This window comes from Mus musculus, chromosome 14 (assembly GCF_000001635.26).
Source record: "Mus musculus strain C57BL/6J chromosome 14, GRCm38.p6 C57BL/6J".
Taxonomy (NCBI): domain Eukaryota; kingdom Metazoa; phylum Chordata; class Mammalia; order Rodentia; family Muridae; genus Mus; species Mus musculus.
Window position 1 is genome coordinate 78,940,023 of NC_000080.6, and position 27,498 is coordinate 78,967,520.

The 27,498-nt window shown below is 40.6% G+C and overlaps 1 protein-coding gene and 1 pseudogene across 5 annotated transcripts in view; one reads left to right on the plus strand and one right to left on the minus strand.

Annotated features, from left to right (window-relative positions):
• Vwa8 (von Willebrand factor A domain containing 8) overlaps nucleotides 1–27,498 on the plus strand; it is a 353,253-nt gene that overhangs the window by 90,965 nt on the left and 234,790 nt on the right. For 4 of the 5 annotated variants that reach the window (XR_003950844.1, XM_011245038.3, NM_027906.1 and 1 more), the window contains exons 10-12: nucleotides 7,119–7,250; nucleotides 9,262–9,396; nucleotides 9,478–9,555. Coding sequence is in view for 3 of the 5 variants with exons in the window: in XM_011245038.3 (XP_011243340.1) it covers nucleotides 7,119–7,250; nucleotides 9,262–9,396; nucleotides 9,478–9,555 (345 nt within the window). In the remaining 2 variants the exon portion in view is untranslated. Of the gene's footprint in view, nucleotides 1–7,118; nucleotides 7,251–9,261; nucleotides 9,397–9,477; nucleotides 9,556–26,300; nucleotides 26,384–27,498 lie in introns of those variants that run through there. The other variant, XM_017315982.1, reaches the window with a different exon arrangement.
• On the minus strand, nucleotides 25,836–26,567 carry Gm6997 (predicted gene 6997; annotated as a pseudogene).

The window sequence follows — 27,498 nt, forward strand, 5'->3', positions numbered from 1 at the left end:
ACTTCTCCAGCTATGGGTAGTTGGCTAAGTTTATAGTACCAAGTATGAATTTTTACTTAATGGGCATTTAAGTTCAAATCGACAGCTAATAGTCACCCCCACAACAAAAGTGCCACTACATTGTACCACTGGGGATACCTTGCTGGAACAGTTCTATGGTCCATAGGCTTTAGAGCTGGATAGGGTAGTTGATTCTTCTCCCTTGGTAGCTTGCGTAGTTAGCACTTTCAGATATTATGAATGCTAGTTCTCAGGGAAAAGGCTTCAGGGTGAATTCCAGACCAATTTCTCCCAGTCTTGTATTTGAAGTATGTGGTGTTTCCATACTAGGGTCTTACTTTTAAGTTCTGGAAGGCCCCAAGGACAATGGCAACAGCCTATATTGTTTGGGAACCTCTGGGACCTCCCTGACCAACAACTAAAATGGAAGTTTCCTATGTTTGGGGAGTTTGTTAGTCTACGGCTGTTGGGGAGCATTATAACTCTCTGTGGCCTAATTTCACTTAAACCCCACTCCCACATACGTATGTAAGTATTATATACATGTTTCTAAGTAAGTTTATAAAAATGTTCTCATGTGGCTTTTTCAGACATCCTCAGGGGTCTTTATCCCCCTTACACCTCTATGCTGCTGTCCTTCCTTACCCTCTCATAGATCCTTTCTCTCTCCATTTCTCTTATGCACTGTGTCCTGCTACCGTTCTTGACGGTTTGAGTGATGATGCTTTCCATAGGTCCATGTGCTCCTTAGTGGAACTGTGTGGTGAGGATTAGGAGGTGGGGCCTTGTTGGAGGAGGTGTTTCATTGGGTTTCGAAGACTCAAGGCATTCCCAGTCAGCTCTCTGCCTCCTACTTGTGGCTCCAGCTGTCTGATACCATATCTTTGCTCTCTTATCATAGACTCTAACACTTTGGGAGTGCCAGCCTCAAAGGAACCCTTCTTTGTGTAAGTGCCTTGCTACGATGTTTTGTCATAGCAATGGAAGCTTAAGACACCATGTTTCTAGATGTCCTTCTCCCTGCCTCCATTTCTACTTTCCTGGTTTCTGTGGCTACACCAGGAGTTGGATTTCTCAAGAATGCTGTTTCTCTTAGCTTTGCCCTTCTTTTGGTCTTCATGATAAGGGAAGCAGAAATTGGGTTATTGGTTCATATTACAAACAGAAATCTTCTAACTTTGATAGTAGGTGTTGGAATTACTTTGCTAAGAGAAGAAAAAGTGTGACTGTGTTTGTCACCTTAATTATCTCACCTGAAGGTTGAATCACAGCCGTAGCTCGCCTGACCTAAGGAGCTGTTGCGCACAGTGATGTTCTTTACACGTGAGTACTGAATGTCCTGTTTTAGCAGTGGAGCAGACTGCACACTGCTGTAGCTCTGCATCTGTTTTAGGGCACTCTGATGTATTTGCCACCTTAAATCTCTCTCTCTCATTTTTTCAAGGCATATCTTAAGCTAATGCTTATGTCTGAACAATATCCTCAAATAGTTTTGATAGAAAATGTGAAAATTAGTGAACTTCATTAAATTCAGAAAGGATTATAATAAAGGAGTGGACATATCTGTTCTAATAGAACAAATCAAGAAGGGATTTATATTCTTTCATAGATATCATAAAAATTAATGAGTAGTTGCATTTGAATTTTAATGTAATCATTTAATTAGACTAGACTTTAAAGAAAAACCTATTACCCACTGAAAATGCAGCCAGCTAAAACTCAGAATACTTTTCCTGTTTCTAGACCAGCTATAGAAATGGCTGGAATGACTTCAGTCCCCAGATGGTGCTTGTCACATGATGCTCCTGTTCTTAAAACATCTCTGTAGCCATGGAATCACGTCTAGCTTTAGTTAAGACTCTGAAAGAAAATACTTTCATTCTCATCTTGCCATGCTTTGAGAATGGTATGCTTGCCGGCAGTTTAGTAACAGATGCATCCAAGCTTCTTAGAACGTGTCTTGGCTCTCAGCCCCACTTAAGTAGGGCTCCGTCATAACAATGACTAAATTAGTATGTTCCCTGGGAGATTCAGGAAGGCTGTGCCACTCTTGTTCATTGATGATATAGTCTGAACCACCTCTCTCTCTTCGTGAAACTTGGAAAGATCTTGCATTTAGTGTTTTTGTCTAGTTCAACAAACATTAATTGAGCATTCATTATTTGGCAAATAGTTGTCTACGTAGTGAATTCTAGAGATGCAGAAACAGATGCTATCTGATCGCGTCTCTGGAGAGTACACCGTCTGGTTAGGGCAGCAGACACTCCAACAACATTTTATATGGTGATTTTCTAACACTGTGGCTTAAAAAGGAATGGCTCTGGTAAAAGCAATGGTTCGGAGATAGCAGGCATGCAGTAGGCATAGGTGGGATGAGAGACATTAGCTGGTAACAGTTAGCATGAGGGGAGACTGAGCACAAGTGAGAGGTCAAGAGAAATGAAGCCCACTCGGACGAGCTGCCGATGCTGCCAGTTAACGTGAGGAGGGGACACAGCTCCTCACAGGGCTCTCTCTGACTTAGCGCTTTCTAGCAGCTTTTAAACTCTAGTTCTATTTCTAGAGCTATTTTAATATTAAAGATAACTGCTTGGTGCTGGTGCAGACACTGAGTCCAGGTGAGGCCTGATCAGGGGGGTCTTGGCAGGAGATTTCCAGGCAGCAAATGCAGTTTGCTGTTTTGGGATCCCATGTCTGTCTCTACTGGGCTTTGGGACCCCTTGCCCATGTCAGCACAGTGTTCGAGGAATAAAAAGGGTAAATGCTTAGGAATCTTTAGTGTATAAGTGTTAGTTGAATTCATGGGGAATTATTTAATAGGTTCTGGGAGCAAGAAGAAAAGAAAAAAGAAAAACTGGATATTGAATTCTGGAAACAGCCACATTTAAGGATTAAGATGAGAACTCTGCAGTATTGGGGAGAAAGCTGAGGAAAATCAGCCATGGGACTGTTATATTAACCTGGTCGAGAGATTGTGGGGGCTTTGGCTAGCCATGAGGTTGGTAAGAGGCAAATGCATTTAGGTTGTTTGGAGGTAGAGTCAATATGATTTCCTAAAGACCTGAATACAGGGCTCAGTCAAGGAATCAAGGATAATTATAAGCTTTACAGATTGTGGGATTTTTTTGATCAAGTTGAGAATGGAATGGCTGTAGAAAAATCAAGATCCCATGTTTGAGCATATTTGATGTGCTTGTTAGATATCCACATGGAGAGTCAAAGGGGCTGTGGCAGGCACAGGTCAGCATTTCATAGATTCACAAGAGAAAAACCAGGAGTTATGAAAATAGATGATTTCTAAAATTATTTATCTGGATATGATAGAATTTTTTTTAATAAGGAAATATACCTAAGTCCTCCTGGAAACATGAAACAAGGATTCCGTTCCATGATGATTTTGGTATCCAATCAACTGTGAGCACATTATGTTCTCACATTAACAGATGTGAGCACTGTGTCTCATCAGTCCAGGATTAGTAAATGTTTCAATGTTTTTCTCTCTCTGCTCCTCACAAAAACATAGCCTGTATTCTATTGCATAGGTTTGACATATTAATAATAAACTCAGAGTTACCAATAATAACTCGGTGTCAAATTAGGAAAAGGAATCAAAGTGCTTCTCCTTGGTGCTATTAAATTGAGAGCAAGCCCAGATTTGGATTCTCGGCTTCTCTTCTACCCATGTCTTCCATTGTCCCTTTCTGTCTGTTGTATGAGTTGGAATCTCTGCCTGCTTAAATGCTCTCTTGTGAATTTGTCCCTGTCTCTGTGTGTGCCCATGTGTGTCTTCAACAAAGGACTTTCCTCTCCCACTTATTAAACAGTACAGACAGCATAACATGGGGGGGAGGGGATTGGAGAATATTTTACAGAGATCTTTAACTGTTTTATAAGGGATGAAGTCATTGATTCCATCTGACCCTAGCTCACCCTAGCTCACAGTTTACAAACATCATTGTTAATAGACTTACTAACTTATAGCCATGTGGTATTCCGAATTTGTGATGGATATGCACTTGATAAAGCCACTTTCACCCTATTTTCTGTTCCCACCAGATGGTTATCATAACACATATACAAACACATGTATTACCTTAGGCCAGGGATGTGGAAAAGTTCATAATTTATGATTATGGCAAAGCATTAGCTTAAGTTGTAGAAGTTAATCACATAGGAAATCCAAAGCAAATAAGGTTGTTCTCTTAAAGATAAAACAGGCTGAGTACACAATAAGATAGAAGTCACAAATGATCCCAAGGTATGTTATTTATACTTGGTTGTGAGGTTCTTCTAAAGTACCAGTCTCTTGGAATGTAAGAGATGCCTTTACTGTAATGCATACCACATTCTTTCAGTTGGTAACTTTTGTTAAATGGTTCTCTCCTGATGTTTCCTAGAGTGACGTTGGGAAAATTAAGGAGAACTTTCAGAGTACATTGAGAAGGAAGAGGTGGTAAAAGATAGGGAGAAAATGAGCTTATGAACTTTGGTGGTAGTTTGTGGATTTACCAAGAGAAGTGTTAGTAAGTGGGAATGTAAGCCTAAACCAGATGGGTAGGATGGGTAGACGAGCACTGAGGAAACAGGGAGCTGGACCTGGATGTGCTGCTGGTAAAATGTGTGTGGTGCTGAGCAGAAGGAAGCAAAGGATGCTGGGGGTCTACGGTGATTTAAATTCAAGAAGTCCCCGTCTATTGTAACATGACAGATAAACATCTTTATAGGAACACGGGTGAAAGTTCACAAGTACATAGTCTGTAGGCCTTGGGTAACAGGGGCATTTCTAGAACATCACTGTACCTTGCTTTGAGTGATGTAAACATTGTTTAACCAGAGGTAGAATGATGATTCTAGTAACTTCGTCACTTACAGTAGAACTCCTTTTGTCATTGAACAAGCAGGAAAAGAAGATTATGATGAAAAAATTGATGAGCTTTCAAACAGGATTATTTTATTTTAGGTACATGAGTATTTTGCTTCCATATCTGATTGTGTACGGCATGGCAGGAGCCTGTGGAGGCCAGGAAAGGGAACTGAGTTAGAGGGTTGCTAGCTGCCATGGGTACTCTCCGGGAACAGTCAGTGATTAGTTTCCTCTCCAGCACCCAAGCATAGGGGATTTTGAGGATGAAGGGGAAAATTACATTTGCACTTTTTAAGGATTTATTTATTTATTTGATGTATGTGAGTACATTGTCATTGTCTTCAGACACACCAGAAATGGGCATCGGATCTCATTACAGATGGTTGTGAGGCTCCATGTGTTTGCTGGGAATTGAACTCAGGACCTCTGGAAGAACAACAGTCAGTGCTCTTAACCGCTGAGCCATCTCTCCAGTGCCCCCATTTGGGTTCTATTTAACCAACTTTTATTGACTGACCCCTGACTACATCCCAGGTGTGATTCTGGGATCTAGAGATTGCAGAGTGAGTCAAATAGATACATGTGGTATTTTCCCAGAGGGTTGACTTCTCATAAGGCTGTGTATCTGAAGGCTCTGTTGTGAGAAGAGAGCCACCTGGATTGCCTGCTGATACTCATTGGATAGGCTCCCATTGTTGACCCCTTGGGAGAGTAGCCATGCTTTGAGTAGCTATCCACAGGAAAAGCGCCCCACAGGACCACATATTTAGTAGCTGGTGAGCTTGGTCTGTAGAGTTTCTCTTTTTGTGCTCCATAGCCTAGAAATGAGAAGAAGTATTATTTAGTGCAGCGTTTTTCAACATTCCTAATGCTGCCATCCTTTCATACACTCCCTCATGATGGTATGATCCCCCCAACCATAAAATTATTTTTCATTGCTACTTCATAACTGTGAATTTGCTACTGTTATGAATTGTAACAGTAGCTCTGCTTGTAACACAGGCTCTGACTTCAGCCCTGCATCACTGTCTCTGGGGAGAACACACCTTTAAATCCACCTGTTTGTTTTTCTAGACACAATGGAGATATGGTTTGATCCAGATGCATTTCATTCCTTGGCCGTGCCTTGCCACGTTTTGTTGACTCTCCCTTGCAGCCCATGTCACTCCATGAGATCCTGTATCACTCCCCAAGATCCACAAGTCACTTGTTGGTACAGTGTGGAAGCAGTTTTCACACACTGTTGTATACTGTGTGGACTTTGTAAAGCATTGGAATTCCTTTATTATGGTTGCACAAATAATTTTTTTCCTTAGGCTTCTGGAAATTAGTGATTGTCTGTGGGATCTAAGTCTCCAGAATGAAGACTAAACTGGGCTGTTGTTTTTGAATATTGAGTTTGAACATGATTTTCTTCTGAATACTGTTTTCTGGAGTTCTGTCATCCTTTTCAATAGTAGATGGTTGTTCATGTGTATATCTTTCATTTTAGTGATAATGTTCTAGAGTGAGTATAAGTGTTTAATATTTTTTAAACCCCTCTGTTTTTCATATTGAAAAAACCCTATGCATGGGTTTTTTTAAAATTTCAATTACTATTTCTATGTGTTCACATACATATTTGCTTTGTGTGTTCACTTTTTAATATGGAAGCTAGTATAAGATAGTCAGTGTTAAAGTGTTAATGGTTCACATAAAGTAGTCAGTGTTAGAGTGTTAATAGTTGGTTCACATCGAGAAACAACTAATGTTCTGGCTTTTTAAGCTCATTTTACAAAATTGAGAACTATGCAGAGATGCCACCAAGCCAGAGATTGTGCAAGACTGATTGTTGAAATTTATAAGTTATGCTATCCACCCAGAGTTACAGCTGAATGGTATCTCAATTCTGTTTTCCTGAATTTAGGGGACACATTAGCAGCTGTTCCCTGACACAAGTCTGTCTCAATAGATGGTTTCTAGAGTTGAATCATCCCTTTTTAGTAAATTGTGATGTTGAATTATCAAGAAGTGTGGATTATGAACTTGAGCCAGCTCAGGAGTGGAGAATTTCTATTTTGTATTAGTAGACTTTAGGGGCTATTTTTATATCATCCTTAATTATTGTTCAAGAGGAAAGGTATTAGTGAAAAGTAAAACATTCTCATTAACTTCAAGTCTCTGCTTGTATAAATAACATGGAAATGGTTTCAGTTCTAATTAGATAGGATTCCAGTTAATTAGCATTCTGACATATCTTCCTGGTAACTTACAGCGCTTTGAGCTCCAAGGTTCTGGACATTCCCTGCTTCCTAAGGAGATTGTAAGAGTGGAGAGGATGACTGACAGCCACGGCTCCTATGCCCACGTGACAATCCGGGTCGCAGGAAAAGAGGTGACCATTAAGGTACTTCATCATGGTTTATTCATCCTAAAATCTGTCGCATGCCGGCCACTCCTGTGGCCTAAGTTAGGCTCTTGATCCCCTGCTAAGTCTTGGGCTCTGCTGTACCTCCCTAGATCCTTCATTTTATGGCTACATCTATGTGGTAACCCAGAGCTGTGTGTGAAAAATTCTTTCCTTCACAAATCAAGTGTTGATTAACAAACATGTTTTGTGCTATGAGTTCTCACTAAGGAATAGTGCTTTCAAATGGACACTCACTGCCAAAGGGAAAACTGGTTTCCTCCAATGGAGTGTCACTGGTATATCAGCCACACTCCTGGGCAGGCCCCATGCCCAGAAGTAGTGGGCAACAGAAAACAAACTCCATGACATTTGTTTCTTTGTTTTTGTGAGCTCTTTTGTTTGTTTTGGCTTTTTTTTTTGTTTTATTGGGTTTTTGTTGTTGTTGTTGATGATGACTTTTGTGTTGTTTTGAGAGAGAAAGAACATGAAGTAGGATGGGTAGTGGGTGGGGAGGACCTGGGAAGAATTGCAGGAGGTGCAAAATATGTTAAAAAAGTTATATAAAAGTTAACAACAACAACAACAACAAAGCCGGGCGTGGTGGTGTACGCCTTTAATCCCAGCACTTGGGAGGCAGAGGCAGGTGGATTTCTGAGTTCGCTACACAGAGAAACCCCGTCTCGAAAAAACAAAACAAAAACAAAAAAAAAAATTAACAAAGATGGAGAAAAATGTAATAGTGCTTTCAAACAGTTTCCCTAGTAGAGACCCCGAGACAGCTGCAGGAAGCAGCTTTCATGGAGGTTGTGCTGCTGAACACTTTAGCGAGGGGAAGGAAGGTGTGTGGCCCTGGAGCTCCAGCTGCTTGGTCGGCCTTGTCCTTTTCTTCCAAGCACTGCTGTAAGGGCTCCAGGATCCCCAGGAAACACAGCTTGAAAATGCTGGGTACAAAGAAGTAGGGAAGAACAAATGCTTGCCTTCTTGTAAGTGACTAAGCAAAGTTCTATTGTCATTATTTTGTTTTGATAGGGATTTACTTTTTATTCATGTAGCTATACTGTTTCTTAGATCAGTTATGAGTATCATAATCCAGGCTGTTTGTAATTGGATTTAGTGAGTATTGATTGTATAGTAGGGTTTTGTTGTTGTTTGTTTGTTTGTTTTTGTATACTAGATTCTTATATACTAGATATAGGGAGACTGTCTCTCTCTCTCTCTCAAAAAACAAAACAAAACAAAAACAAAAGAAATGACAAGTGTTGGATGATGCAGATGCAATCTAGGTTTATGTGCATAGACACTGTGTAATTGTTAAGTCAGGTCATCTTGGTAAAGATCCTGCAAGTTCATTGCCTCCTCTCCCTCCCAGTTAGCCTTTTATGTTAGTACTAGACACTTATGTAAACATTACCCAATGTATACACAATGTAGAATGTAACTTACTCATACACATGATTTTTAAGTTTATGTGTGAGTTAAAGAATTTTAATTTAAAAAATCATCCCTAGGTGGGCAGAAGAGCTGGCTCAGTAGTTCAGAGCTCTTGCTGCCCTCCCAGAGAACAGGGTTCAATTCCCATTACCCATGTCAGGTGGCTCACAACCTCCTGGTGCTCTAGCTCCAGGGGATTAGATGTTCTCTTCTGGTCTCTGCAGGCACCCCCACCCAGGCATACATGCACATACATAAAAAATAAAATTTAAAATCTATGTCCCTTGAGAAGAAAAGAGCAAGGTCCAAAGCCCAGTGATTCTGGGGAAAGAGAAAAACTAAAAGGCAGAAAGTGAATTGGAGGAAATATTTGCATACACCTAATGGCTTGGGACTTCAGTTTTAGAGGGATGACTAATTAGAGATGTGATGAGGATCATTAGGTTGGAGTGAAAAAATGATTGCATAGAGTTGAATTAAAATAAACTAACAAGGGACTTTTGAGTGGAAATTATGTGCTTTCTATTGCTTATTCTTGGAAAAATGTATATTTTTAATTGCCTTTTTAAATTAACAGGTACCAGCGGGGACCAGAGCAGTAAACCAGCCTTGTGCTCCTGACCATTTCATTCAGACTGTCAGTCACAAGCAATTACTGGCTGAGATGGTGCAGTCTCATATGGTGAAGGACATATGCTTAATTGGAGGGAAGGTAAGTGGCAGCTTCATTGTAAGCGTTCGCTCTCAGCTGTGAGTTGACTCACCCATCACCTGCCCATGTTTCCATTTGTAGGGCTGTGGGAAAACGGTCATCGCTAAGAACTTTGCTGCTCTCCTAGGATACAGCATAGAACCCATCATGCTTTACCAGGTACGCCGTTGCTTTCTCAGACTTGGCCTGCAAACACACAGTGCCTCTGACCTGCTGAGCATTTGATGTAATGTATGACTGCAGTAGCATTCAGATTAGAGAGCAGTTATATTTGTTTAGGGGGTTTGCTTGTGCATTCTAGACCATCTGATGTGTATACTAGAGCAGGATCTGCTTTTCAGAGTTTTGTTTGTTTGTTTGTTTTCGAGACAGGGTTTCTCTGTATAGCCCTAGCTGTCCTGGAACTCACTCTGTAGACCAGGCTGGCCTCAAACTGAGAAATCTGCCTGCCTCTGCCTCCCAAGTGCTGGGATTAAAGGCGTGCGCCACCATGCCCAGCGGACTTGCTTTTCAGTAGAGATACATTTTATGAACATCCACCCTCTGCATACCCTGAATACCTTTGTTAGTAATGGGGAAGCCCACGGACTGCGTATTCTCTGACATCGAATTCTATCTACTGGACATGGTGTGATGCAGTTCTCTTGAGATCAGAGTAGCTGACAAGATACCCAAGATCCCTCTCTGCCTGAGAAGTGAGTGTGAGCTTAGGTAAGGATATTACAATTACCAGGGGGACTGTGTTGCTTCAGGTGCTTGTTCATCGCCACATCCATTCACACCTCACCACAGAGACCTTCGGAGAGTCTCGCCTCATCATCTCATCATCTCATCATCTCACTGCCCCGACCCCATCCAGCACCCTTTCGCTTAGTTTACAATAAAAACGATTCTCTACTAAATACTGAGGGGAAAGGAGATGGATGTACTTGGCAATACATCACTACAAATATTACATCAGTTTACCTTCCCAAATGTCACAAGACATTTTCTAGGAAGACAGATTTTTTTCTTCCTTTTAAAATTTATTTTTATTTTTTGAGATTATAACATAATTACACCATTTTCCCCTTCTTTTCTCTCTCCAAACTCTCCCATATATCTCCTTGCTCTCTTTTAAAATTAATTGGTTTACATACAGATATGTACATGTTCATACAAATACGTATCTTTCTAACTGCAGTGGGTGTAACGGTGCTTGTGTGTATGTTTGTGTGTGTGTCTTCAGGGCTGACCACGTGATACTGGATAACTAATTGGCTCTTCCGTAGGGAAGACCGTTTCTCCCACTTGAAGCCTGCCTTCGTTGCCTCTGGTCCCGTAGTAGGGGTGAGACATCCTGGTCCTTCCTGTCCACTTTAGCATGTCTGTCGGTGTCATCCTGTTCAGCTCACATTTGAGCTGTCATTGGTGAGACTTGATGGGTGGAATCTGTCTCCTGACATTACCAGGAGGCAGAATCACACAGCAAACTCCTGATCCTTTGGCACTTACAGTCTTTCAAACTTAGTAATATTTATAAAAGTGTCAACATTTTTTAACTTTAAAATAAAACTCCTGTTTTAATAAAGCCGGAAATACTTTACAGACCTCGTGGGTTTTTCTAGACCCTGCTCTGTGTCTCAGTTTTCACTGATGGTTTTATACTTCCTGTCTAACTGTCAAGCTTACCTTTGCTTTATTTTGCTGTCCACTGGAAAAAAGAACCAAGCAACACATTACATGTATGGTTCCTAATAATTAGTTCTCTTATACTGGAAAACCACCGAAAGTATCTTATTATTGCGTTTTTACCCTAATATGTGAAAGAATTAGTTTTAGAATCTGCGAACACATTCTTATATACTTTTGGAGTGTTACAATAATCTCATAAAAATATATTAATTTTATTTCCTTTCATGTTCAGTTTTTTGATGGACAGGAAGTTGCAACTTTTAAAGTGGATAACAGATTATTCTTTTTTTTAATACACTTCTGTGCTGGAGAGTTTTATTTCAACTTGACGCAAGCTAGAGTGATTTTCGAGGAGGCAACTTTAATTGAAAAATGACCCCCACCCATTGACATAAAGGAAACCTGTGACACAGTTTTTTCAAGTGATGGTTAATGTGGGATGGCCCAGTCCACTGTGGGTGGTGCCAGCTCTATGCAGGTGGTTCTGGGTTCTATAAGAAAGCAGGCTGAGTAAGCCATGAAGAGTAGCTGCTAAATGGCACACATGGCCTCATGCCCAGACCTTCCTGGATGATGGACTACAGATGTAAGATAAAAGAAACCTTTCTTCCCCAAGTTGATTGTGGTCATGGTGTTTTGTCACAGAGATGTGACAGGTCAGAGATGTGTCTTAGTCAGGGTTTCTATTCCTGCACAAACATCATGATCAAGAAGCAAGTTGGGGAGGAAAGGGTTTATTCAGCTTTCACTTCCATACTGCTGTTCATCACCAAGGAAGTCAGGACTGGAACTCAAGCAGGTCAGGAAGCAGGAGCTGATGCAGAAGCCATGGAGGGATGTTCCTTACTGTCTTGCTTCCCCTGGCTTGCTCAGCCTGCTCTCTTATAGAACCCAAGACTACCAGCCCAGAGATGGTTCTACCCACAAGGGGCCTTTCCCTCTTGATCACTAATTGAGAAAATGCCCCACAGCTGGATCTCATGGAGGCATTTCCCCAACTGAAGCTCCTTTCTCTGTGATAACCCCAGCTGTGTCAAGTTGACACACAAAACCAGCCAGTACAGATAGAAACTCTGACTAAAGAATTGGTATCCAGAACATAGGGTGCTGCTGTGACGGGCCTAAATGTGTTTGGGGGAGAACTGTGGTGGCATTTGAAGCTTTCAATTAAATTGAAAAGACATCTAGTGCTCAGAGCTCAGTGGACTGCTCTGCAGGAGCTGGGAAGGCAAATATGTTAAGAACAGTGCATACTTTGGAGGCCTGACTTTTAAAGCTTATTAGGACAGTTGAATATTTTAAATTAAGAATCTGTGGCTTGCTGGGTGGTAGTACCTCGTGCCTTTAATCCCAGCACTCTGGAGGCAGAGAAAGGTGGATCTCTGAGTTTGAGGCCAGCCTGGTCTACAGAGAGAGTTTCAAGACTGCCAAAGCTAAACAGAGAAACCCTGTCTCAAAAAACAAACAGAATGTCATGAATTCATTGTTTTTAATAGCTGAGTAGTACTCCATTGTATAAATGTACCACATTTTCTGTATCCATTCCTCTGTTGAGGGACATCTAGGTTTTTTCCAGCTTCTGGCAATTATAAATAAGGCTGCTATGAACATAATGGAGCAGTTATCCTTATTACATGTTAGAGCATCTTCTGGGTATATGCCCAGGAGTGATATTGCTGGGTCCTCAGGAAGTACTATGTCCAATTTTTTGAGAAATTGACAAACTTATTTCCAAAGTGGTTGTACCAGCTTGCAATCCCACCAGCAATGGAGGAATGTTCCTCTTTTACCATATCCTTGTTAGCATCTGCTGACACCTGAGTTTTTGATCTTAGCCATTTTGACTGGTGTGAGGTGGAATCTCAGGGTTGTTTTGATTTGCATTTCCCTGATGACTAAGGATGTTGAACATTTCTTTAGGTGCTTCAGTGTTCCTCAGTTGAGAATTCTTTGTTTAGCTCTGTACCCCATTTTTAATAGGGTTATTTGGTTCTCTGGAGTCTTAGGCAAATGGATGGAACTAGAAAATATCATCCTGAGTGAGGTAACCCAATCACAAAAGAACACACATGGTATACGCTCACTGATAAGTGGATATTAGCCCAGAAGCTCGGAATACCCAAGATACAAGTCACAGACTACATGAAGCTCAAGAAGGAAGACCAAAGTGTGGATACTTCTTCGGTCCTTCTTAGTAAGGGGAACAAAATACCCATGGGAAGAGATACAGAGACAAAGTGTGGAGGAGAGACTGAAGGACAGGCCATCCAGAGACTGCCCCACCTGGGAATCCATCCCATATACAGTTACCAAACCCAGACACTATTGTGGATGCCGACAAGTCCTTGCTGACAGGAGCCTGATATAGCTGTTTCCTGAGAGGCCCAGCCAGAGCCTGACAAATACAGAGGTCGATGCTCGCAGCCAACCATTGGACTAAGCATGGCATCCTCAATGGAGGAGCTAGAGAAAGGGCTGAAGGAGCTGAGGGGGTTTGCAGCCCCATAGAAGGAAAACAATATGAACCAACCCGTACCCCCAGAGCTCCCAGGGACTAAACCACCAACCAAAGAGTACACATGGAGGGACCCATGGCTCTAGCTGCATATATAGCAGAGGATGGCCTTGTCAGACAGCAAGGGGAGGAGAGAGGCCCTTGGTCCTATGAAGGCTCAATGCCCCAGTGTAAGGGAATGCCAGGTCATGGAAGCGGGAGTGGGTGGGTTGGTGAGCAGGGGGAGGCAGGAAGGAATAGGGGGTTTTCGGAGGGGAAACCAGGAAGAGGATAACATTTGAAATGCAAATAAAGAAAATATCTAATAAAAATTTAAATATGGAAACACACTAAAACAAACAAAGAAACAAAGAAAACAAAACAAAACACCCAGAAAGTATGCCCTCAGTGTTAGCACACAGAAACTGTGGTCCAGAGAGGGCTATGCTTGTATGTATCTCAGTTGACAGTCACACTTGAAAACAAGGCTTTCCCAGATAATACTGGCATGTAGGGGATATGGAGAGAGGCTGAGGCATGGCACCATGTGGCAAAGATTAAAGTCCCTAAAGAGAGTCCCCAGGAGGTTATTGGTGAAGTTACAGCCCAGTTCCAGGAAACACTCCAGCACCTTATACAGGTCAGTACTGTGGGACAGCCACCAAGGACACCTGCAGCTGTGGAGTGGAGCCAGCCTGATCCCAGGAGCCAAGCTGTGGGTGCTTGGGGGAGGAGAGCTGGAGAAATGGGGCTGTGCCAAGGTCCCATGGAGTCTAGAGGAGCCTGAGTGGGTCCCAGGTGTCAGGCACCGAGCCTTTTTATTTACTTATATTTTACATGCCAACCACAATCCCGCCCTTCCTCTTTTTTTGAAAGCTTTATTTATTCATTTAGTATATGAGTACACTGTTGCTGTCTTCAGACACCAGAAGAGGGCATCGGATCCCATTTCAGATGGTTGTGAGCCACCATGTGGTTGCTGGGAATTGAACTCAGGACCCACTGAGCCATCTCTCCAACCCATAATTTCCCCTTCTCTCCCTCCTCACAGTCCCTTCCCACCTCTCTCTTCCCCTCCCCCCCACCCACTCCTCCTCTGTTTCTCTTCAGAAAAGGGCCGGCCTCTAATAGATATCAACCATCCGTGGCAAATCAAGTTGCATTAAGACTTGGCACCTCCTCCTCTATTAAGGCCAGAGAAGGTAACCCAGTAGGGCAGAAGGGTCCCAAAGGCCCACAGCAGAATCAGAGACAGCTCTTGTTCCAACTGTTAGCAGTCCCACAAGAAGATCAAAAACACTGGACTTTTATACTTCAGTCTGATTGTGACTGTGCCCTGGTTCTTCCCACTTTGAATAACAAAATATATAACTTTATTTTTTTTATTTTGTAGGAGCCCTCAGGTGAGAAATTTTTGAACCTTTAAAGATATTTTGGAATTTTATGGAGACTTTGGAGTTTTACATAGAATATTTTAGAGAGAATTTTAAAATTTTAGGGAAACTTGGGATATTTTAGAGACTAGGATTGGGGGTCAGGGGCTTTGAATATTTTAGAGAGACTGAACTTTGAAAGACCATGGAACTTTAGAAATTGTAATGTTTTATATTGTGATATGGATTAATATCCCCAAGATCTCATAGGGTTATATGAGAGAAAAAAGAAAAGATATATGTCTTAATGGTGCTGTGTTTGTGTATCAAGTTGAAAGGTGTCATTTGTACTGGCTAGCTTTATATCAACTTGACATAAGCTAAGAAAATTTTAGCAGAGGAAACATAGTTGAGAAAATGCCCTCTCTCTAGATTGGCCTATGGATATGTCTATGGGGGCTATTTTTACAATTTGATTGTTCATGGATACAGGAGGGCCCAGCTCACACTGGGCAGTGCTACTCCTGGGCTAGTAGTCTTTGGTTCTATAAGAAAATAGGCTGAGCAAGCCACCGGGAGCAAGCTAGAGGGCAGCAGTCCTCCTCAGAGTCTGTATCAGTTCCTACTCCAGGTGCTTACCCTGAGTTCCTGCCCTGACTCCCTGGATGACAGATGGATTGCCAGGTGTAAGGTGAAACAAGCCCTTTCCTCCCCAAGTTTACTCTGACCATGTTGTCAAGGCAGTAGAAATCCCAATTTAAGACAGAATTTGATTTGTGTCTTAGCTAGGGTTTTATTGCTATGACCAAGGACAACATTTAATTGGGGCTGGCTTACAGGTTCAGAGGTTCAGTCCAGTATCATCGAGGCATGGCAGCATCCAGGCAAGCATGGTGCAGGAGCAGCTGAGAGTTAGGAGAAGACTGGTTACAGGGAGCTACACCCATAGTTACACACTTCCTCCAACAAGGCCACACCTCCTAACAGTACCACCTCCTGGGCCAGGCATATATAAACCACCACAACGTGTGAAGCCAGTCTTGGTGCCTATGGCAGAATGCCATTAGTCATGTTTTCTCAATCCTTTCTCTCTGAAACTCATCATAACTGAAAGACATAGGCTTCTCCCAATGAATATTTTGCCTATGATTTGCATATACTTCACTGACTTTAGAAATTTATTTTAGAGATAAGCAAACTCGTCACATCTTCTGAAAACACTTCCCAATATGTTTATTAATCTTCAGAGGACATTTATGGACAGAACGGTTTCCGGATGTGTAGGATGTGGGAAGGAATAAAGAAATAGAAAAACTTAACCTGCTTGAACTTCCTCCTTTCTCTGTGCTGACAGCCACGAGTTGCGTCAAAAAATCTGTGCTGTGGATTTTGCTAATTGCCAATCAAGTAATTTTCATGCTAGAAATTAAGCTCTTGAGATGAAGCATAAAAATTTGCTTTTAGTTTCATATTTTTAATAAAGTTCATTGATCTTTTGGGACAGATGATGAATTTGAGAGACTAAAGAATCAATTTGTTTTTTTAATAATAGGAACATTTCAGAGGCCTGGCCCAATATGAAGATCCGAGTAGGAGCAAGTAAGGTCCCACCGTCTGTTTCCATAGAGACGGAGACATCCTGTTATTTGTATCTGCGTAAAGGCGCACTTAATCCATGAGTTTTGCTGTACTTATGATGACTATTTTTATAACTAGTTTCATATGAAGTCAGAGGAAAATGGGGCTTGAACAGATTTGTGGCAGTACATAAACTATATTTCACGCTAGGCTGTAAAATCTCACATCGCTTGGCTCGTGTGTGAAGGTGGATTCTTTTCAATTTTTATTCTTTGTCAGTTTTGCGGCAGTGAGTTTATAGCGTTGAAGAAACGCTTGTTGTTCTTTTCCTTCCGGGCCAGAAATCCAGATATTGTTTTTTGTTTTTGTTTTTGACATTGTCAAAGTGCTGTGGGTTTGAGATCTCCTTCTCTCAGATGCTAGTTGGATTAAAGGCTAAATTAAGTCAAATTAGAATTTTAAGGCGATCTACATCTCTGGTACTTTGAATGAAAATAATCCTTGTGTTGGGCACATTAACATTTTAGGGTTAGCATAGCTCCTTAGTTAATCTTTTTCTTGCCCCTGAGTTGAGCTGCACCCATTTTCCCCTTCTTCTATATCTGCTGCTGCCCTTGCTTTTTGTGTTTAAATGCTGAGAACCTTGTCACAGTTTCCTGCTGTGAGCGTGCCTCTATTTATTCCTCATTTGTTTTGCCTGTGCACCTCAGCCTTCCTAACCAGCCTTGGCTCTCCACACTTCCATTTTTCCAGTCCAGATTTTACCCAGTTTTTCTTTCTAATACTTACTTTTGCTCTTTCTAACTCCATTTTATATCTTGTGACCACATTTTATAGTTGGCAAGATCATATTAGAATTCTCTTGTTTTGCTTGCCTGTCTCCCTCCAAGGCCTCAGCCTGTGTGCAATGACACAGGCTGTTGAGTTCTGTGTCCCCTTCATGACTGCCCAAGGGGCTTCTAGTCAGAAAAGGAAGGAAGCTCTTAGTTTCTACATCCCAGGTCCTTTTTGTGATAAGCTAAAGGCAAATGTGTTTTCTTCCTTGTTAGTATTATTTTGTCCTTTCCCAGCTGCAGAGGATTCAGTCAAAGTGAACTAGAATATTCTCAGTCTTTCATGTGTGACGTATTGAGTTGTTTATACAGTGTGATTAAAAATGAAGTTGAAGCTGGGCAGTGGTGGTGCACACCCTTAATCCCAGCACTTGGGAGGCAGACAGGTGGATTTCTGTGTTCGAGGCCAGCCTGGTCTACAAAGTGAGTTCCAGGACAGCCAGGGCTACACAGAGAAACCCTGTCTTGAAAAAACAAAACACAAAACAAAACAAAAAAACCCAAAGTTGACATTGAAACCTTGTTTGTATGTATTTCATGTTGGTGGAAGTGCATTTCCAGGATAATGCTGGAAGTCCATTGCTAAATAGATCTGCCTTCTTTGCGTAGACTTACTCTTAACTCCTTTGTAAGAACTGTGCCAATTGAGCACCTTCCACCAACACCGCTAGACTAGAACCTGTCAGAGTGCGCACATTTCGCCCGTCTGGCAGTTGACATGCGTCTTAGTACAGCTTTAATTTTCTTAGGAAAAAGTTGAATTTTTTATTTTTTTGTAAGAGCTTTATTAAGATACAGTTGTTAATAGAGAATCTCATATAAGATTCATTTTAATATCTTTATAATTCATCTGTTCATTTTGTTTGCTTATTTTCTGTATGAAGTCCTTCATTTTTAAAAATAAACCCAAACCTTAAAAAACAGGTTTGTTTTATCCTATGTGTGTAAATGTTTCGTTTGTATGGATGTGTGTATCCCATGAGTTTGCAGTATGCACGGAGGCCACTGAGAGTGCTAGAACTCTTGGAAGTGGAGTTTGGATGGTCGTGAGCCACAGTGTGGGTACTGGGAACTGAATCCAGGTCCTCTGGAAGAACAGCCAATCCTCTAAACAGCTGAGTCATTTCTCCAGCCCTGACTTCTGAATTTTTAATGTACTAGATTTATTGGTGGTTTTTACTTTCTCAACTTTTCACTTGTCTTTTGATTCTATGATTACTATTTTTTTTTAACATGTAAAGGTTAAAAATGAAGTGATGGTTAGATTTGACAATATTTTCCTTAGTTAAATCTGCGTTTTAAATCCTGGTTAGAAAATCTTTATTATATTTCAAGTTATGAGGAAATTAAACTGTTGGTTTGACAGGCTCTATATCAATTTCTTTCCAGAGAAGAGGGTTCCAAATTCTTCTTACCCTGCTGTTTCTTTGTCTTGTTCACAGTTGAGAAAAATCATTATTTTCAAGACACATGTTATAATGTAGGGTTGACCCAGATTGTTCTTCACTGAATCCAATCTTCAAAGTTCCTTTTGTGATTGAAGTAAGGCAGCATAGTCCTAGGCTTTAGAGCTTATGACACGTACATCATTGGGAATGAGAACAGCCCTGTGTTCTTATTGGTTTGTTTTTGTTTTTTGGGGTTTTGTTGTTGTTGTTTGTCAGTTTGACACAAGCTACAGTCATCTGGGAAGAGAGAAGAGAAAATGGCTTCATCCGACTGTCCTGTAGGGGAATCTGGCTCCATCAGACTGTCCTGTAGGGGAATCTGGCTCCATCAGACTGTCCTGTAGGGGAATCTGGCTCCATCAGACTGTCGTGTAGGGTAATCTGATGGCATTTTCTTGGTTAATGATTGATGTGGAATGAACATCCAAGTCTACTCTGTATAATGCTACTCCTTGGGCAGGTGGTTCTGGGTTATATTTTTAAAAAGGAAAGGAAAGGAAAGGAAAGGAAAGGAAAGGAAAGGAAAGGAAAGGAAAGGAAAGGAAAGGAAGAATGGAAGGGAAAGGAAGAAAGGAAAAATAAAACAAGTTGAGCAAGTCATGAAGAGCACAAAAGGAAACAGTAGTCCTTCCTGGCATTAGCTTCCGTGTTTCTGTCCTGATTCTTCAGTGGTGTCCTGTGACCTGAGAGATGTAAGATGAAATTGACCCTTTCTTCCCCAGGCTGGTTTTGGTCACAGTGAATTAGAAAGCAAACCAGGACACACTGTCTACTATATTGTCTTAGTTACCTCTTTATTGCTGTGAAGAGACACCATGACCACAGCAACTCTTATAAAGAAAGTGTTTAACTGGGGACTTGGTTACAGTTTTAGAGGGTTAATTCATAGTCATTTATGGTATGAGGCAGGGAGGCATGGTGCTGGAGGAGTAGCTGAGGGCTCTACATACTGATCTACAGACAGCAGACAGAGAAAGAAAGAGGCTGGGCTTGGTGTGAGCGTTTGAAACCTCAAAGCCCATTTGCAGTGACATACCTTGTTCAACAAGGGCCCACCTTCTCCAACAAGACCACACCTCCTAATCACTCTACTGTCTCTCAACTAGCTCAATGGATGGGGGCCATTCTCATTCAAACCACCACACAGAGTGAACATTTTTAAAACAATCCATCACTGAAACTGTTTCTATACTTACATACATCCACATGTATCCGTCTTTATACTTTCCATATTCACAATAGTTTTACACTTTGCTGCAAATATCTGACTTGATCAGCATGCTTTTAGGGTAGAATGTACCCATTTATTTGTTGAAGGGTGTATTTAATAAATTATTTTTTTGCTGATAAGTATGGGCATTATTTTGATTTTTTTCCTTTATGTGTCGACATTGCAACTACGGCTTTTAAAAACCTATATAGCAGGTGATACAGAATATTGTTATAAAATAAGGATTTGGTAGAACAGGATTAACCAGTGGGCTAGACCATAAAATTGTGCATGCACATTTTGCTTTGCTGAAGAATATATTTCCTTCTAAAGAGTAGAAAATATATTAGAAATATATTAGAGTAGAAAATGTTGATAGTAGAAGAGGGCCTGCTATGGTGTTCATCAGGTAGGTGAGTGTGCTTGTCTAGTTGTCATTGTCATTCTTCTCCTCAAATGTATTGACACCCTTCAGTGTTCCCTAACAAGAAAAGCATAACGGTTTCGATCACCTGACTTCTGGGAACTAACATACTCATGTCAAGGTAAGGTGAGCCACCCAATTTTGAGATAGAGTGATTTCAGTGCAAATTTTACAAGCTTTGTTATCTTGTTCAACAATAGTTTTGCAAGGTTTAATAAGTTTTTAAAGTTCTTTGAAGTGATAGAAGTTATTTGCCAGAAGTTAACCCACTAGTTGCTCAGAGGTAGGCCAATAAAATGGCATTTTCTGTCTTTCAGAAGTGAGGATAAGAAAATAAAGCTCCAAGTTTGTAGAACAGAAAATAGGTGATTAACTCGTAAGCTGTTTTCTTTCCCTTTCGACTGTGCATCTTTAAAAACAGTAAGCAGCAGCAGGCTTTCTGTGAGATTAGAAGTGACTGCGCTGCACGCTCCCAGGTACCATGAGTTTGACTGGGAGTGCCCTGCGCACCAGCCTTACTTACTTTAGAATGCTGTGTCTTGTGCCTCACCCTTGGTTTTTTTTTTTCAGTATGTTCTGGGGTTTGTGCTTGCTAGCTCTTAATAAACAAAAGAGTAGAAAAATGAATATAATTTCCACAAACTGATGATCATTTTCAAATAAAGCCTATTTCAGGAGTGCCTTTTTAGTTTTTTGGAATGTTGTATGACATCTTGACAGTCTCAAAAATTGGTGTAATGACATTTTATTTAAAGCTCTCCTATAACCACTTGTATCATTTATATGATCTGATATTATACATAGCAGTATATATCATATTGCATATGATAGTATATATATTTATATGATAGTATGTAGTTATAGTGGTGTTTTGAAGAGGAAAGATATTGGATAATGTAACTTTTATGTAATGTAATCTTTTGAACTCTTACATAATACATTTTCTAGAGGTGAGAGATATACCTTAAAGTTTCACCTTTATAGATGCTATAAAAGTTAGTTTTAAGTTAACTGGCTTGTGTTGTATACTGTTTTCATTTAAATGCAGCAAGAGGCTAGAGCCATGACACAATCGTTAAATGTGCCTACTGCCCTTGCAGAGGACTGGGCTTGGTCCTCAGCACCCAAACAGCAGCTCCCCACTACCTCTAACTCCATCTCCCAGGGATGTGACGCCCTCTGGTCTCTGTGGACTCCTGTACACACATATAAACGTATACAAACACACATGTGCATAAAAATTTAAAAACTACTGTTTAAAAAAAGAAATCCCTTGTCAGATTTGGGATTGAAGAGATGGCATAGCAGTTAAGAACACTTGCTGCTTTTCCAGAGGACCTGGGTTCAATTCTTAGAACTCACATGGCAGCTCACAACCACCTGTAATTCCTGTTACAGGAATTATATATCTGAAAAAAATTAAGTGATTTTGTTTAAGGTTAGGTATTTTGCTTAATTTATTTATTCTTATGTTCTTATTTCCCCATGTTTAAGATTTAATTGACAATAAAAATTAATTTTTATTTTAATTTTATTTTAATATATGTATAAATTCTAGAATGATTACTGCAACCAAGCTAGCTGACATAGCTGTTACCTTACATGGCTGTGTGTTTTGAGTGGTAGAAACACATGCTTTACTCTCTGAGTCATTTAAAGTATGCTGTAAAATAGGATTGTCTGTCCTCACATGCTGTGCCTTAGATCTCCAGAATGTTTATCTGCTTACTGAAGCTTTCTGCCCTCCGACCAGCATCCTCATTGTCTCCACCTCCCAGACCTTAGCCATAACCATCATTCTCCTGAGGCTGTTAGCTTGTCTATGAAGGAGATCATGCTCTATGTGTGGGTTTCTTGAAAAGGTATTTCCTCAGTTTTTTATTTGTGTAGTTTGTTTGCCTGGATGTATGCCTGTGTACCACTTGTGACTGGAGTTACAAACAATTGTGAGTCATTATGGAAGTCTGGGAATTGAACCTATGACCTCTGGAAGAGCAGAAAGTGCTCCTGACTGCTGAGCCATCTGTCCATATGTGTGTTTCTATGATTGAAACTTACTTTGCTTAGCATCATATCTTCTCAGTTCATCCACATTGTTGAGGCAAACAGAAGTCTCTCCTCTGTAAAAGCTACATACCATTTTGTGATGTATATACCACATTTTCTTTATTCATCTCTTGGTCAATGATGTTTGTTATGCATCCTGACTATTATGAATAAGACTGTAGTGATATGGGGTGTAGACAATATTTTGAGTTGCTAATTTCACTACCTGTGGGTTTCTACCCAGAAGTGGGCTTGCTGAATTCTATGATAATTAGCTATGCTAATTCACATGTGCTAATTCTGTTTTTATCCCTTTGAGGAACTTCCATCCTTTCCATGTTAACAGTATTAGTTTACTTTTAGAACTGCAGTGCCCAGAGTTCCTCTTTCCTCCATGTTCTCAATGTATCTCCTCCGCTCCCCTCCCTCCTCCCCCTCCCCCCTCTTATACACCAATCATTCTTCCAAGTCTGACAGTATTTTCTTGAGGCTTCGATTTGCATTTTCTTCATGGTTTATGATGCTGACCATCACACTATACTCATTGATCAGTGTTTATCTTTTTTTGAGGGTTATAATAATATCCTCAAAAATAAGCATTTCTTATTTTCTTATTTTTATGCCCTTTTGGTATTTTTAAAAAATTTCTTATAAATTGTGGTATTTATCCCCTTATTAAGAGATGTAGTTTCAAAATATTCCTCCCTTTTCATAGGTTGCCTCTTGGATCTGTTTTCCCCATTGCTGAATAGTATTATTTAGTTGATTCAATCCCATTTATCTAACTTAATTTCCGTTGTCTTTGCTTTCGGTGTCATTATTTTGAATTCCTTGTCTAGGTAAGTATAAAGGAGAGTTTGCTCAGTGCTTTCTTCCAGTAGCATCACAGTTTCAGGTCTTTGTGTTCATTTTGGTTTTCTGTGTGCTGTAATATATGAGGCCTCAAGAACTCCTGCATGTCAGTCCAGGATTTCCCCAGGACTGGTCACTGAAGAAACTGCCTGTTTCCCATGACAGTTCCTGGCATCTATGTGGAAGACTAGCTGGCCACGCGTGGGTATGTCTGTAGGTGTCTTAATCCATGGGCTTCTGTTCTCTTACTGCAGAGCCATGTTGTGGTGACTATTACACCCTCACGGGGTATTTGGGGATCACACAGTGTGTTCATTTTAGCTTTTTTTCCAGTCTGTTCAAGATTGTTTGGGCAACTTCAGGTCTTTTCTTATTTCACATGAACATTAGGACTGCCTTCTCATTTTGTAAAATGTATCCCTGGAATTTTTAGCATTGGATCGGTAGGTCTTGTTGACTAGCATGGGCATTTTAATTCTTCTAATCTATGAACATATTCTTGTATTTATTTGTGTCTCTAATTTCTTTCATGAATGTATTGATCTTTAACTCCTTGTTTAAGTATACTCATACTTGTCTTTTGAGATTCTGTTACACCTAACACTGTTGCAGTGTGTTGTTAACAAACAGGAATGTTGGGTTTGTGTATGGACTTGGAATGCTGCAGCTCTGTGATGTTATTTGTTCCAATAGTTTGGGGAGGTAAAATCTTCGGCTGTTTGGTATATATATCACGCCATCCAGAAACAGACACATGCCTTTTATTACTCTTGCCTGATAGAGAGGAATCACATCGTCACCACTGAGCATGTTAGGCTTAGGCTTGTGTGCTGATGCACATCCCTTTTATACCTCATCATTGAGAGTTCGGTTCATGAAAGAATAAGGGTTTTGTTCCATGACTTTCAGCATGTATTGAGATGATCCTGTGATTTTAATTTTTTTATTAATATAGTGTATCACTTTTATTGATTGTATATATTAAGCCTTCAATAGGCTGTTCTTAAATACCTTGGATAAATTGCCTTTGATCTTATTGTATAATCTTTTTAATGCTGCAGTAATGTTAGCTTGCTAATATTTTATTAAAGCTGTTTGCCTTCACTGCCATCAGGGGTATTGTCCTGTAAATCTCAGTTCTTTAACTTTTTGTCTCTGTCTATGATGTCAGAGAAAATGCTGGCCTTATCAGTGAGGCTGGCAGTATATGCCAGTCATCAGTGTCTTAAAGCATTTCATGAGTGTTGATGGTAAATCTTAAAACGTTTGCAGGTATTCACTGCTCAGGTCATTGGATCCTTAGCTTTTCTCCATGAGTAACTTGGGAACTCATTGGTTTGCTATCAGGGTTTCTATTTCATGGTATGATGTATTTTTCCAGAATTTATCTACATACTTTCTAATCTATACAATTTGGGGGGCATACAAAAGTGTTCATGGTAGTCTGATTTTTTTTATATACTATTGTTCACTGTGGCTTATAATTTTGAGTCTCAGGATTTTTTTTTCTTTTGGTTTTATGGATTCAGGTAAAGACTTTTTCACAGAACTTCTCAGTCAACACTGGCTGTACTATTTGTGGTTTTCTATTCTCATTTATTCTTTCTGTGAGCCTTAAGATCTTTCTTTGTCTATCTTTGAATTTACTTCTAGCTTTCTGCTTCCATGAGTTCAGCATTGGTTCTTGGAGGTCTTTCTTTTTACTTCTTATGGCTTACAAGTTATTCTTTCCAAGTTTTGTATGTATATTCAATGACATTTGATCATATCCATATTGGTGCTTATCAATATTTGTTAGCTTTTGATTTTGAGAATTTGATATGTACTGTGTGTTGGTGACTATAATCTCTTTAGGTTCTTTGGGCCCTCATTTATCTCTTCTGAAAATTCAGGAAGTGTTATGTCATTGCTGTTTTAAGTATGTTTTCTGCTTTCTTTTTTTTTTTAAATATTTTTTAAAGATTTGTTTATTATATGTAAGTACACTGTAGTTATCTTCAGATGCACCAGAAGAGGTCGTCAGGTCTCATTACGGATGGTTGTGAGTCACCATGTGGTTGCTGGGATTTGAAGTCAGGACCTTTAGAAGCTCAGTCCGTGCTCTTAACCTCTGAGCCATCTCTCCAGTCCCCTCTGCTTTCTTTTCTCCTCTATTCCTCTGCCTTTATCATGCATCCATTGGCTTGGAGTTCTTCCACCAAGTCTGTAAGCTTTCTTTAGTCTTTGTTTTCCCTTTTTCCTTTATCTTCTGTAATTTCAAATGATCTTCTGTTAGCTCATTGGTTTTCTCTTTTGCTTGTAAAGCACGGGGCCCAAGCTCTCCATTGAAATGTTTTGTCACGTTTCTGTCCTGCTGTCTTGTTTAATAGTACAGTCCCTCTTTGGTACTTATATGTGGTTTTTGCATTTGTTTTTGAATTCTTAACTCAGTTACTGTAACTTTCCTAATGTCATTTCCTTGTGTATCTGTTGTTTTATAGCTCACTGCACTTCTTTTTTTTTTTTTTTTCAATGAAACAGATAAAAATCACTTGTTTTTACTTTTTAAAATAAACATAAGCTATATACACCGTGGAGCCAGGATGACCTGCACAGATCTCATAGAGTATGGATGATGGTCTGGCTGCGAAGCTGCTGAATATAGTCCTTGGCGTGGTCAACTGCTGACTTGGGTACTTCGGGTGGGGTGGGGGTCCTTCCACCAGCTTTACAAAATAGTGGCAATAGACCTTCTCCATAATGCCAAAGCGACCTCGGCCATGGTAACGGATGCGCTTCAGGCACTGGCCTCGGCCTGAGGTAGACTCAGCTATGTGTAAGTTGGATCTGAATTCCACATTATGGTCTCTCACTGCCATGTCTTGTGCTTCTAAGAGAACCTCTTTAATGATTTGAGCCCCCTTTTTATCATTAAACTCCAGCTGTGCCAAAGCCTGATCAATGGACATGCCTCGTATCATCTTTGCCAGGTACCACATCTTGTCCTTGCTGTATTTTATTTGTCTCCGACAATGGTAAATTTCTGCTGGTCTCCAAGGTTCGCCAGGCAGTTGAGGTGGGTAAACAACCTTATTCTTCTTCTCCCATTTTCGAGAAATATCAAGAAAAGCACTCGTGTGAATGCACGACGCGGGTAAAACCCGCAGCGTCTGCGTTGCCCAGATCCTCAGGTTAGGTACCCACAGAGCACCCAACTCTCGCAACAGTGCGGCCGCCATGCTGAGCCCTACGGAAGCCTCTGCTCACTGCACTTCTTTAAGATAGCTCTCTGAAAATGTCTGTCAGCTTTCTGTGGGTGAGTGTTTTTTTCAGTCAGTTAATGGTTCCGTATTTTGTTCCTCTGTTTTCTTTGATTACCTGTGGTCTTTCTATCTTTGTATTAGTATTTGTTCATTTAAGGAAGCAAGCACCTCTTCAGTTTTCAGACTGACTTTGACAGTGACAACCATGTAGTAGCCATCAGGACCAGAGATTCTAGGAGGGCAACTCAGTGAGGTTCTTTTTTTTTTTTTTTTCCCACTGTTACTTTTTTTATTAGGTATTTTCTTCATTTACATTTTCAATGCTATCCAAAAGTACCCCATACCCTCCCCCTCACTCCCCTACCCACCCACTCCCACTTCTTGGCCCTGGCGTTCCCCTGTACTGAGGCATATAAAGTTTGCAAGACTGATGGGCCTCTCTTTCCACTGATGGCTGACTAGGCCATCTTCTGATACATATGCAGCTAGAGACACGAGCTCCGGGGGTACTGGTTAGTTCATATTGTTGTTCCACCTATAGAGTTGCAGACCCCTTTAGCTCCTTGGGTGCTTTCTCTAGCTCCTCCATTGGGGGCCCTGTGATCCATCCAATAGCTGACTGTGAGCATCCACTTCTGTGTTTGCCAGGCCCCTCACAAGAGACAGCTATATCTGGGTCCTTTCAGCAAAATCTTGCTAGTATATGCAATGGTGTCAGCGTTTGGAGGCTGATTATGGGATGGATCCCTGGGTATGGCAGTCTCTAGATGGTCCATCCTTTCGTCTCAGCTCTAAACTTTGTCTCTAACTCCTTCCATGGGTGTTTTGTTCCCAATTCTAAGAAGGGGCAAAGTGTCCACACTTTGGTCTTCATTCTTCTTGAGTTTCATGTGTTTTGCAGATTGTATCTTGTATCTTGGGTATTCTA